At 38.5% G+C, this 12,574-nt stretch overlaps 1 protein-coding gene across 3 annotated transcripts in view; it reads left to right on the forward strand.

Moving 5' to 3' along the window:
• LOC148422538 (FERM domain-containing protein 5-like) overlaps positions 1-12,574 on the forward strand; it is a 65,813-nt gene that overhangs the window by 35,723 nt on the left and 17,516 nt on the right. For all 3 annotated transcript variants that reach the window (XM_088416872.1, XM_088416874.1, XM_088416873.1), the window contains exons 2-5: positions 6,243-6,347; positions 9,705-9,747; positions 10,199-10,277; positions 11,834-11,931. In XM_088416872.1, coding sequence (XP_088272998.1) covers positions 6,243-6,347; positions 9,705-9,747; positions 10,199-10,277; positions 11,834-11,931 — 325 coding nt within the window. The remainder of the gene's footprint in view (positions 1-6,242; positions 6,348-9,704; positions 9,748-10,198; positions 10,278-11,833; positions 11,932-12,574) is intronic.

Raw genomic sequence — 12,574 nt, forward strand, 5'->3', positions numbered from 1 at the left:
CGAGTCAGCCAAGTAAATCGCCATGCTTCATTTATTAGCGAGAACGTTTTACTGTAATGCTGAAATGGCCAAAATGTGTGTTTGGGACCACACAGCCAGACAATCAACGTCAGCACTAAATAGTTCACCCACGGAAGGAACTATTGTTATGAATACTGGGTTCCTACAGGGACTGATTTGATAGGAGGAAAAGGTGTTAGTGAAAGCGGTGTATTGACACCGTTTTGCATTTTACACATGTTTCTGGCTCCATTATTCATGCTGTTGGGCTGACTTCTGGGTGGCTGATATATGGTCACCCGGTATCATGATTGACATTTTTGTTGATATGCATTCTCATCCTGCGCTAGGCTGATTTGTGCTTTAAGCTCCGCCTCTGGTGGTCATTCAGTCCTCATAGAGCCGCTGTTACAAATGTAACTGTCGGTCTTGTTGTTGTCCGTGTTTTAGCGTTGTTATAGCTAATCTGTTGGCGCATCCTATACAAAGTAATATAGAAAATACCAGAATTTAACCCGAAAGTTAAGGGTGCATCCCATTCAGAAGTGCGTCCTATGTTTGAGGACGTACTGTGTATATTTTTTCTGTCACTGTTGACGTTTTTGTGGCTGCAGCAACTCAGAAGATGGATCTCAGATGAGAATTGTGAATTTGTCCACCCCCGCTGACCCGCAGATCTCTGAGAGGTGCTTATCCCTCCTCCTGTCATCCTTTGCTAATGGCTTTGATAATTGCAGGCTGGCTCAATCACAGAGGACATGATTTAGAATTATACTGCACTATATATAGGTGCAAATGTCATACATTTAGACATTATGTCAAACCTGATCTTACTCAAGGAGATTTGCACACTCGGCTTTCGCTACTACATTACTGTCATCAGATACAATCATTGCGATGATAATGCCGTGCTACGTGGTTTATTGCAGATGGATTTGATTCACAGCTGGTATCAAGCCCAGATACGAATAAAAACACTTCCGGAAGGGCATTTGACTGAAAAACTGAAGAAATGATGCGATGCCAGAATGTGAAAGTTACAAGAAAAACTGAAGCGCTCTCAAATGCAGTTGATTTGGAGGTCTGATTTTGCTCCATAAATTACAACGACTGCCAAGAAATAAACTTCAAATTACCAATCACAGCTAAAAAGTGCTAAATTGACCCCTAAAGTGTTTTCTGTGCTGTCACAAATGAATACTGACGAGCTTCCGTACAACTGTGTAGCTCTGCTGATGTTGTTTTGCTGTTTGTATTTTAGTAGGTTTGAATTGTGAAAATAGATGTGTCCTTCAAAAATACTGAGCTGGGTACAAATGATCCAAGGGAACATGCTTTGCTTTTGGTGTGTGAAGTGTCATTGTACATCCACGGCACCGGGTGGTGCAGTGGCACTCTCTGTCTAAGGAGTTATAAACTTATAAATTGACAACATTTTTTTACCTTTGTACCTTTTTCTTCAGGTTAAAATGTTTAAGATGACGGTGCTCCTGTCTTAAAATTCCAGCTTCCTTTCCATATAAATCATCTTCTTACTTCTCTCTTTAACATCACTAGAAATCTTGGGACCCATGGCTAACCCGTTCACCTTTGAATTCAGCAGTAAAATGCATTATAAAAACGCTTTTGTAATCACCCACGATCGAACAAAGCATTACCGTTTCGCCATTGTGAAAGTGTGAGGCCGACCAATTGCAGACCGGAATCGTAGTGAGGCATTGCAGGGACGGCAACTGAAAATAAGTGTAATTAACTAAATACGCCTGCAGATGGAGACAAAACAACACAAATACAGGCAAGCCCCTAGGGTCATGACAGTTGTTTTTGTCCCAATGCAGGGAAAATACCGTAAAGAAGGGATGAAAAAACTCAGTATTCCACATCGCAACATGAAAAAAACGTAAGACAGGGACGCTGTAACCCGGGGGTCCACTGTAGTTGCATCTTCTAACATGATACAGCTGCTCATTTAAACTGTACATGTATTCCTTTCATAGTATTTTACCACTCTGAAGGATGATGGGCTATAATTGCAGTAGCTGGAATCGCGCTGGGTTATTATAGTCTCTTATGAAGCCAGCGTCATATTAAGGTGTGAGAGATGGCAGGTCGTCCTGTCCCGCGGAGGCAGCGGGGTCACGACCTGAACTCCGCCGAGCTCGATCGGTCGGTGACTCAGGGGCTCAAATGCATTAACTGCTTTCTTCGGGGGACATAAGAAAGTCATTTGCTTATGAAACCAAAGAAATCACCACACGACTCCAACACACATACACACACAATGCGCGCGCATAATGGCATTGATGGTTTCCACTCCTGTGATACTATCTTTTATTAATGGCATGGTCTCTTGTGCGGACATGGAGACCATTTTAATGATTAATCTGAAAGTGCTCATTTCACACGTGGTGCTCTCTTGTTGCCTCTGTTCACTCTTCAGGTGCCTTAGGAAATATTTTTCCCTTCTTTTGTGCTTATTTCTGACAAGTTAGGGGTTATGGCTGGATTGAACTAAATCCGCTAACAGTGCCTACGCCGAAATCTGTGTTTTACGGAATGGTGGAGCTGCCAATTTGTTGTACTCGTTTTTGACTGGCAAGCTCATTTGAATATGCTTTCAAATTTAGTTTACGAGTAAGTTTTCTGCTGGACAATTTATATATGCTTTCAAATCGGCCATTAAGAACATCAAAGGGGAGGTTGTTATTCTTTTAGATTCCTATGGTAATCTGAAATATATCGTTTTTCTTTGATACTTCAAAATGCGATGTACATTGATGGCTCATGCCGGGTTGCAAAGCCTCAAAGGCCGCTTTATTAGGTTCACCTGCTTGCATGTACTCAAATATTTTCTTCCTTGGTGACCCTGCTTTCAGACATGCTGGTGGAGGACTACAGGCAGCTGTCCTTGACGTGGGGGGGGGGGGGGGGGGGGCAGGCAGTGCACTGGGGAGCGACAGAGGGAGGGCTGGAGCGAACGGTGTAGAATACTAACAAACGTCTTGAACAAAAGGCCAGATGTCCTTTCGGGCTTCGGTGTCCATGCTGAACTGCTTCTTAATTGTTTAGGGTGTTCTCGCCTGATTACTATCACAAAGACAGATAAAACAAGACCGTAATGCATTACAAAGGAACCGCTAATATTATGTAATATTATGTTTATTTTATGGCTTGGGATTTGATAAGCGTAGAGCATGAGAGGCATCTATGCAGAGGGCAATGTTATCATTGAGCTTATTGGTATTCTCGTGCGGTGTAAAATCTCTTTAGTGGGGATAATTGCACCAATAGCATCGCAAAGTGACGGACCCTGAACTAATTTGTTATCAACTGAAAAAGCCGTTTAGGTGACAACACTAAATAGGACAATGCAGGCGGATCAGAGTCCGTTTTCTGAAATGGGAATTGAAGAGACTTTTCTCAAAATAAGTATGCATTCTTGTCTATTTTGGGAAATTTCCATGTGGAGCGTGTTCTGGATTACAAACTGCTCTTCTGTTTAGGGAAACAAACTAGTTCAGCAAATAAGTCCGTCTTTATTCAACTTCAGTTTGACGTAGATTAGTCGCGGTTAAAGAATTTAAATTGTACTTTAGAGTCCGGAAAAAATGGTAGCTGGTGTCATTTTTTGGATTAAATTAAATTATTAAATGAAAATTGAAATCCCAAAATACGTTGTGCTAGAAGTTGATTTAGAAGTTGATTTTACTTTTTTGCACAAGATATACACGTTAATTTTACATTTCAACTGATTTTGGTGGAAGTGTTCTTTATTTTCGTTTTTAGTGTTTTCCACATTATTTTTTTAATAAAACAAAACTGGATATAAATGTTTGTTCTGTTTATTTTTCTGATTAAAATCAATTTATATTGTAATCGTCTACTCTAGAAGGATTAAACAGATTCAGGATTATATTTTTGGCCATATCGTCCATCCCCACATTAGTACTTGATATACTTATTTAAATAGGTATTGAATAGGTATTCAATATCATTTGATTGTTCCTATAATAAATGGGTGTCAAACTCCGGTCCTTGAGGGCCGGTATCCTTCATATTTTTCAATTTCTCCCCCCAACACCCCCGATTCAAATGATTATCTTATTAGTAGGCTCTGCAGGATTTTGAAAATGATCCTAATTTTTTGAATTAGGTATGTTTGAGAGAGAAAGTCCAAAAACTTGCAGTATACCGGCCCTCGGGGACCGGAGTTCGACACCTGCGCTATGATAGTTGGTAACTGAATTTGTGCAAGTGGGTCATCAATTAAACACCATCTTTGTGTTTAAAAGATGTTTTTACATAAATTAAAGCATGGTGTCTACAGTATTTTAGAAGAGGCTAGGAAATACATTAAATGAATTGGATATTACAATAAACTACGGTAATATTTTTAAGTTTTTTTCACAAAGGTCTGTTGATCAATTTATCGCAGAGTTTCTTCATGAGAATCTGGTGGCCTGGTGGTCAGGGACGACCTGGGGAAATACTCGATGTCAAGGGAGATATCTTAGGCAGGAAAATTCTGGCGGTACGCCAGGCTCAGAAAACTCTGCGGTGGTTTTCACTAAAAATTAGATCCGGGGAGAAATATCTTTTATTTAGTGTTAATGATTGAAGTTTGTCAATAATGGCACCCGAACCGCAGTTTTAACAGACCATAATGTGCAGGAGCTTTATTTTCATTCTCTAAAAGGCTAATAAAACAGCAGTGCTCACCTTTAGTCAACTTGCGTTGTAAAATTGAATTTTTAAAGTATACTCCAAGGTATATTCATATACAGTATATTCATTCCTGGACTGCAGTTGAAAGCTTTCTGTATCAAAGTTGTTTGAGGAAACGTTGCCTCACTAATGCAGCTGCTTGTAATCACCCCTCTTAATGTTCTTATGTAAATCATCCGCGCAGCCCTCCTGGCTGTACACGATTAGAAGCAACGAATTACTGCTTCTCTTTGGGAAGGTTAACGCAAAGTGTGTCACGGGGCACTTTTAACTGTTTCTCTGCAAAGCGAGTTCTGGTCTATCTCCCAAAAGCTGAGCGAAGTGGACTACAGTGTTTCGCAATAGGACGAGATTTGCTATATATGCAGTATACGTATATATGAGGATTAACGAGTCCCATGGCGGAATCCCTGCATAGTTAATTCAGCCTTTTTGTAAGACTTTAAACACTTCAGGTGGTTCTGAAGAAGTAAGTCTACCCGAGGAATGGCTTAGGTTTAGAATTTAGTATAAAGAGATTACTCTTAAAACATTCCAAGAAGAGAATATTCTGTGGATCTGATTGGCTACATGACATGACAGCATTGGACATGCATAGCATGTAATATAGCATTGGATATGAATAGCATGTAATAGGTTTACCTAACTGTGGAGATGCAGATGTCAAACAGGGTGCATTTATAATTTCACATATTATATTAAAAAAATATTGGTATTGAATGTTTGAACATGATTTAAATTAAGACCTGACTGATAGGGATTTTTTTTTAGGTCGTTACCAGTTGTGGTATTTGAGTAAAATTTATTTCACTGATTAATTGGCTGATTAAAAAAATAATAATAAAATGAATGAAGTAACAATTTTGGTCTCTCAGCACTGACAAAAATGGGAAAATTATTACTTAAGGAATAGAGAGAAAGAAATACAAATGTCATATGGTGCAAAAAAGAAACAAACTTGGTCTTTATTATTTTTGTGTTTTTATTGCAGTTATTTTAGTAAAATGCTATTTAACTCTTCTTTAAAGAGTCATAACATATCTTCCCCATATATACATATATATATATATATATATATATATATATATAATATATATATATATATTTGGGGGCGGTACTGAATAAACTAAGTATTAAGGTAATTAATCACTTTAATTTATTAAAAACTCGGTGGGGACCAGTGAGTTTGCATGTTGTCCCCATGCACACACACACACACACACACACACACACACACACACACACACACTCCCCAAAAACTTGTATGGGAGGTGTATTGGACATAATGAATTGTCCTTAGGTGTGATTGGGTGCGTGAATGGTTGTTTGCCTCTGCGTGCCCTGCGATTGGCTGGCAACCAGTTGCGGGTGTTCCCCGCCTGCTGCCCGAAATCAGCTGGGATGGGCACCAGCAAGCCTGCGACCCTTGTGAGGACAAGCGGCTCTAGAAAAAGGATGGAGTAATAGTCTAACCTCTGTTTCTTTCTTGTGATTTTTTTCTTCTTCTTCTGTTCCAGCGAGACGCTAAAGGCCAGTATTTGTTTGACCTCATCTGCCACCACCTCAACCTACTGGAGAAAGATTATTTCGGCATCAGATACGTGGACCCCGACAAGCAGCGGGTAAGACCCCGCCGGCTGTCGTATCCTCGCACGACTCGTCTTCCACCGGAACGTGACTTGCGAATATCCTCATTAGCTAATGGTGCGTGTCACAAGACACAAGGACGGCACAAGTGTGCAAATAGCAGCCCGCGGGCCACGTCGCTAAGTCATGATTGAGGAAGACTTGGCTCATTTGTAAAAATCCAGCAGAAGCACATCAATATTTTTTTTATTTAGTTGCAATTTCAATTCATTTCAGAGAAGATTTTTCCCAATTCAGCCTATCAACAATTACCAGACGTCTTTGGTGGTCATTTTATTTTAAATCCCTAAAATTGGCGGGGAATGTGTTTGTTTCTGCGTATCTGCCCACCATCCCCCGATTTAACCCCCCCCCCTCGGCCAAAGTCATCCGGGATACACTCCAGCGCATCCTCAACCTTAATGGGGACAAGCGCAGTCGAAAATGGATGGTGGAATGTCGGCCCAGTCTTCGCGGGATCCGCTTGGGCCATTGGGGAACAAAAAGAGCCCGCTTGTGCTTAATGAAGCTATACCTGTCCAACTGACGCAACACAACAAATTCAAAATGCTACTCGGACCCCAAGAAGCTTTTTTAAAGCTTCTCCACACTTCCATCTTCATGCTTTCTGGAAAAGGAAATCTTTTCGCTCTCCATTAGCCACACTGCTATGTGGTTTTGATGCTTTTACAATTTGATTTCACACATTGAAGTCATTTCCTGGCAACATCAAGGCTTGAACTATATTCATTTTTGCAGAGCAGCTTTTGTGAATCGTTGACTTGATTTGAGGAGCAATTTTCTAATTTTGAGAAGTCTTTTTTTTTGCAGGTTTATCCGCGGGGCCTGAAGCAATGGTTTTTACTAAACAATGACACTCATCTTCTCATCTTTCTGCTACTTCTTCTTCTTCCCCTCCTTTTCTTCAACTTTTCCTCTTCCTTTTCTTCTTCTTTGTCTTCTCTGTCTTCTTCTCCTGCTCATCCTTCTTCTTAATCTCCTTTTCTCATTTTTTCCTCTTCCTTCTTTGTCTTCTTCTCCTCTTCCTTCTCCTTTTCCTTCTCCTCCACCTTTCTGCTTTTTCTTCTCTTCTTTATCATCCTCCTCGTTTTCCTCTTCTCTCCTTTCTTTTCTATTTCTTTGTCTTCCTCGCTTCCATTTTCTTCCTCTCCTTGTTCTTTTCCTCTTGTTCTTCTTTGTCTTCTCCTTTTCCTCTTCCTTCTTTTTCTTTTCATCTACTTTTCATTCTTCTTCCCCCTCTTCTCTTTGTCTTTTTTCCTTTTTTTCTTCTTCTTTTGCTTCTTCTCCTTTTCCTGCTCCTCCTCCCCCTCATCCTCTGTGCTCCTCCTTCTTGCCTTCCTTCCTTTTATTCTCCTTTGTCTTCTTCTCCTCTTCCTCTTTCTGCTCCTCTTTTCCCTCCTTTTGTTCATCCTTCTTCCTTATAATCTTTAGCTTCTTTTCCATCTTGTTTTCTCCACCTCTTCTCCTTTTCCTCTTCCTTCCTTTTCTTTTCATCTACTTCTCCTTCCTCCTCTTCTCTTTGTCTTCTTTCCTTTTCTTCTTCTTTTGCTTCTTCTTCTCCCTTTCCTGCTCCTCCTCCCCCTCATCCTCTTTCTGCTCCTCCTTCTTCTTGCCTTCCTTCCCTCTTTGTCTTCTTCTCCTCTTCCTCTTTCTGCTCCTCTTTTGGTCATCCCTCTTCCTTATACTCTTTAGCTTCTTTTCCATCTTGTTTTCTCCACCTCTTCTTTCTGCTCTTTCTTCATCTTCATCTCCGTCTCCCCCTGCTCCCCCTTCTTTCCTTTCTTCTTCATCTTCTCCCCCGTCTTCCCTTTCTTCTTAATCTTCCTCCTGCCACTCCTACTTTTTCTGTTCCTTCTCCTCCTTCTGGTCCTTTTTTTTTCTTCTTCTCCTTTCTATCCTCCTTCTTCTTTTCTTTTGTCTGCTCCTCCTCCAACTTCTTCTTCTTATTATTATTACTTAGACATTTAGACAATTACAGCTTCGAAACCTCAATATGGAAACACTGTGAGTTGTGGGGTACATCCAACTTGGAATAAACATTCGATTGCACATTCACAATTTGTCTCAATGAGCCTCACATGCAGGTTTTCAGAATGTAGGAGGAAGCCAGAGTAGTCCAAGCAACATGCTATATAATTTGTTTGCAGTAGATGTGCACTCGAGAGGAAGAGCATAGCATCGTCGCTGCGCGTCCATATGCAAATCACATGCTCGACTTGCCTTTAAATATAGATTTGATGGGATGTAGTAGAGCGCCATAGTGAGGACTCGTGTTATTGTTTGCTTTAATTACGAGGGGATGTTCCGCGACGCGTTCGCTGTGGCGTGTAGCGGCGGCGCTTCAGTCATGAACTATTCACACGTTTGCTGGCACTCAACACCCGAGTGGTGCATGTTGCTGTTAACACAGATGGAAATTCAAAAAATGGGAGACTTAAATGACTTGGGCCCGACCGATATCAGACAATAATAGCTTTTATTAAAATAGCAAAAATCCACTGATTTCTTTGACCATTTTATTAAGAATAAAGTATTGTAAAACTGTCACATTTTTTCCAATAATTCAAATTGATGCTGTGTAAAAGGATCTCAAAAATATGAACTTTATTTTAAAAATTATATATATATATATGTATATATATATATATATATATATATATATATATATATATATATATATATATATATATATATATATATATATATATATATACACACACACACAAATAAGGATGGCCCTTTCTCTATGATTCCGATGTGTCAATAATTTATATCATTATGATTGTGTTAAAGGACCCAAAAACGAATACCTTTTTCCGTATTGATTATATATGTTTAAACTAATCCACTGATTAGGTTATCGGAATTTTATTCTGCAATAACTGAAAGGGTTATCGGAATTTTACTCTGAGAAATATGGAATGAGGATCGGCAAAAAAAGTGCATATCGGCCTACAATATCGATATTGATCCGATACAGTATCGGCATGAATGATACATGTTTTCATGCTGCTTCTACCAGTATAATCTAATACTATTTTGTGGGCTGATATGGAAGCGATTTCCGATATCGCTATTGGATCGGGACAGCCCTACCTACAAAGTACACTGCATCTCACAACAAAATTTAAATATTTGGCTTCCAAGTGAAATTTCAGATTGGCCCTGAAATAAATGATAACCTTTCAAGCAAACTTCATTTGAACTTTTAAGTAAATGTAAAACTAACTATGTATTGTTTTTTTCACATCTGTTGTTTTACGTACTAGGGACACGTCACAAATGTCCTTTTGAATGATGTCACTAATCCATCTGATCTGCTTCCAACGCAGCACTGGCTGGAATTAACAAGATCCATTGCTAAGCAAATGAAATGTAAGTACTGCTCATTTTAAAACTTGTTTTCAACCGCGACAAACGATAATGGGAGTACACTATGTTTACGTTTGCATGACAAAGTGTTGAGCTGATTTGACAAACAGAAAATTAAACAGTCATTAGTCGCTCTCAAAGGAAAAGTTCAACATGGTGGAAAATGGGTTTATGATTTGTAGTTACATTTTGTATAGACACAATTCTGTAGGGCGGTTGCTTGGCAACTGGCCCAAAAGTAGCACTTGACTTGCATACTTGTGGGGGAAAAAAATGGCTAATTAAATTTGACCTTTCCAAATTGTAAATGGTAAATTCACTGTTGCGTTTAGCAGCAACGGTTTCCAGGTAAAATCTCGATTTATTCAAATGTCGCTGATTGTTTGACGTCCGGTCATTTTTTATTTAGTTCTTTATTTTTTCACGGTATTTTTCTTTGCTTTGTTTTCTTTAGCTCAGCCCCCGTTCACCATGTGTCTACGTGTCAAGTTCTACCCTCCGGATCCAGCTGCTCTCAAGGAGGAAATCACTCGGTAAAACCTCATTTTCTCACTTCTGATAGTTTAGCTCGTGTAGAAAAGGACAATTTTTTTATTCAATTCAAAAAGTGAAAATTATACGAATTGATTGAACATAGAAACAATGCTAAACCTGACAGAATGTTTACAATAGGTACAAACTACTGAATTGTGTCATCTATAGGGATAGAACATTTTTTTGCCTTTTTTGATTGGTAAAAGTTAATATTTTAGTTTTATTTTTAATTTCACAGCTAATTTATGTTTTACATACAAATTGACTGAAAATGATGTCACGTTAAAAGCTCAGGTAAACAACCAATCGCGGCTCACCTCGATGATCACATGAACAACAGATGAGCTGTGATTGGTCGTTACCCAATCCTTGAGGACAAGTAGAAAAATGTTTTGAATGGCTATTTTTTTGCACAAGCTTTGAATGTTCGGTTTACGTTAAACTGATTTTATAAAAGTAATAATACTTTTGCCTGAATGTTTTTTTTAGTAAATCAGACCTTCAAATGAATGTTTGTTGGGTTTATTTCTTCGATTGAAATCATAATTGTCTAAAATGAATGAGGGAAAATGAGAATTTTATATTGCCCAGCCCTAATTTGTAGTAGTAAACTAACTTTTGAGGTGTATTTTACTAAGCAACTCTCAAAAGCTAGATTACATAATATCATTGATTTTGTTTCAAATTTCTGTCACCGATGACAATGCGCATTTGTATGAAACTAAATAAAGGGCATATATTTTTCAAATTTAACACAATTTAGCATCAAGTTGCTTCATTTTCCAATTAATTTGCTCTTAAGTTGAAATGTGTGTGTGTATGTGTGTATATATATATATATATATATATATATATATATATATATATATATATATATATATATATATATATATATATATATATATATATATATATATATAATACATTTGTTGATACATTCAGAAACCCAGTTAAAATCTCACATAACCTCATATTGCCTTCACACACCGGCATTTAATAAACGTTCTTGTCAATTTATTGGCCACCACATTAGGTACACTTGAAAAAAATCTATTATATTATTTTCAACCCAAATTATATATAAAATGATTTTAAATTTATATCGTTTTTCCAAATTTGTAAAAATAGGCCTCCTCGCTAGTTATCCAAAGCCCATGTTTTCACATTTCTCAATGTAACTCTAAATAATAAAAAGTAATGATGCCCTTCAATCATTAAAAAAGTCAGAGCGCTTTTTTGACGTGAGGCATTATAATGAATATTAAACTACTTGCTAAAGGAATTGCTTAGCAGCAGCAATACAAAAAGCATTCTCTGGTAACCCTGAATGAGAAATGGCACAGCAACACTTGCTTTGCATAACATTTGTATTTTTAAAAAGCTCATTCTGCATAATAATTCAACCAAACAGCTCCCAGAAAGGTCATTTTGAATGGATTTAAAACAACAATTCCTCGCTGGATAAAATTCCCAATTTCTCTAGGGTTAGCCTTGAATCTCATCTGCATTTTTCCCGGACGCCCCGCTGAGTTCCTTGTTGTCCTTTTCATCGCAGATATCTCGTCTTCCTGCAAATCAAAAGGGACCTTTACCACGGCCGCCTCCTGTGCAAAACCTCGGATGCCGCCTTGCTGGCTGCCTACATCCTTCAAGGTAATGGGAGCTAACATACGGACCTGCTGCCGCACTAGCATTAACTCTGCATTAACTTGGCTGTAGAGCTCAGCAGCCTGACAAATGCATGAGAAAATGTACAAGTAACGTACGGCGGCTAAAATCGGAAATCAACTATTGTAATAGTCATCTAGACCAAGGGCCATCTCATTCAGTGCCGTGGACGGTAATTCTCATCTTCTAAAATAGTAATAACAATAATAATTAATAACATTCCAGTCAAATGCGTTTTGTTGGCGGGTAGCTAGCACCCTTGACTAATGCTTACCTAATATAAGCCAATTGAGCACTGTACTGCAAAATCCGACCATTGGATAGCAATGTTTCCACACTTATAACACAGCTATTACCTACATCAATTCTAACTGAAGAATGGAAGTCAATATTTCATATTTACATCGACTTAGCACACAATATTCTGTTGGCCTTGAAAGGTCACTGAAAATGCTAAAAATACTAACCCGCTAGAGGTTTCCTTTTCCAATAACGCTTGGCACTGAAAGAGTTAAAGAGGAAGTCAAGTCAAATCATTTCTTTGCAATAATATTTCCCATGTAATCCCACTAGTCTAAATACAGCATTCAGTCACGTACAGCAAGCTTAACCTTTTGTGTTCCTTCCG

The sequence above is a fragment of the Hippichthys cyanospilos genome, chromosome 6, assembly GCF_059441005.1.
Source record: "Hippichthys cyanospilos isolate Australia breed blue-spotted pipefish chromosome 6, RoL_Hcya_1.0, whole genome shotgun sequence".
In the NCBI taxonomy this organism is placed as follows: Eukaryota; Metazoa; Chordata; class Actinopteri; order Syngnathiformes; family Syngnathidae; genus Hippichthys; species Hippichthys cyanospilos.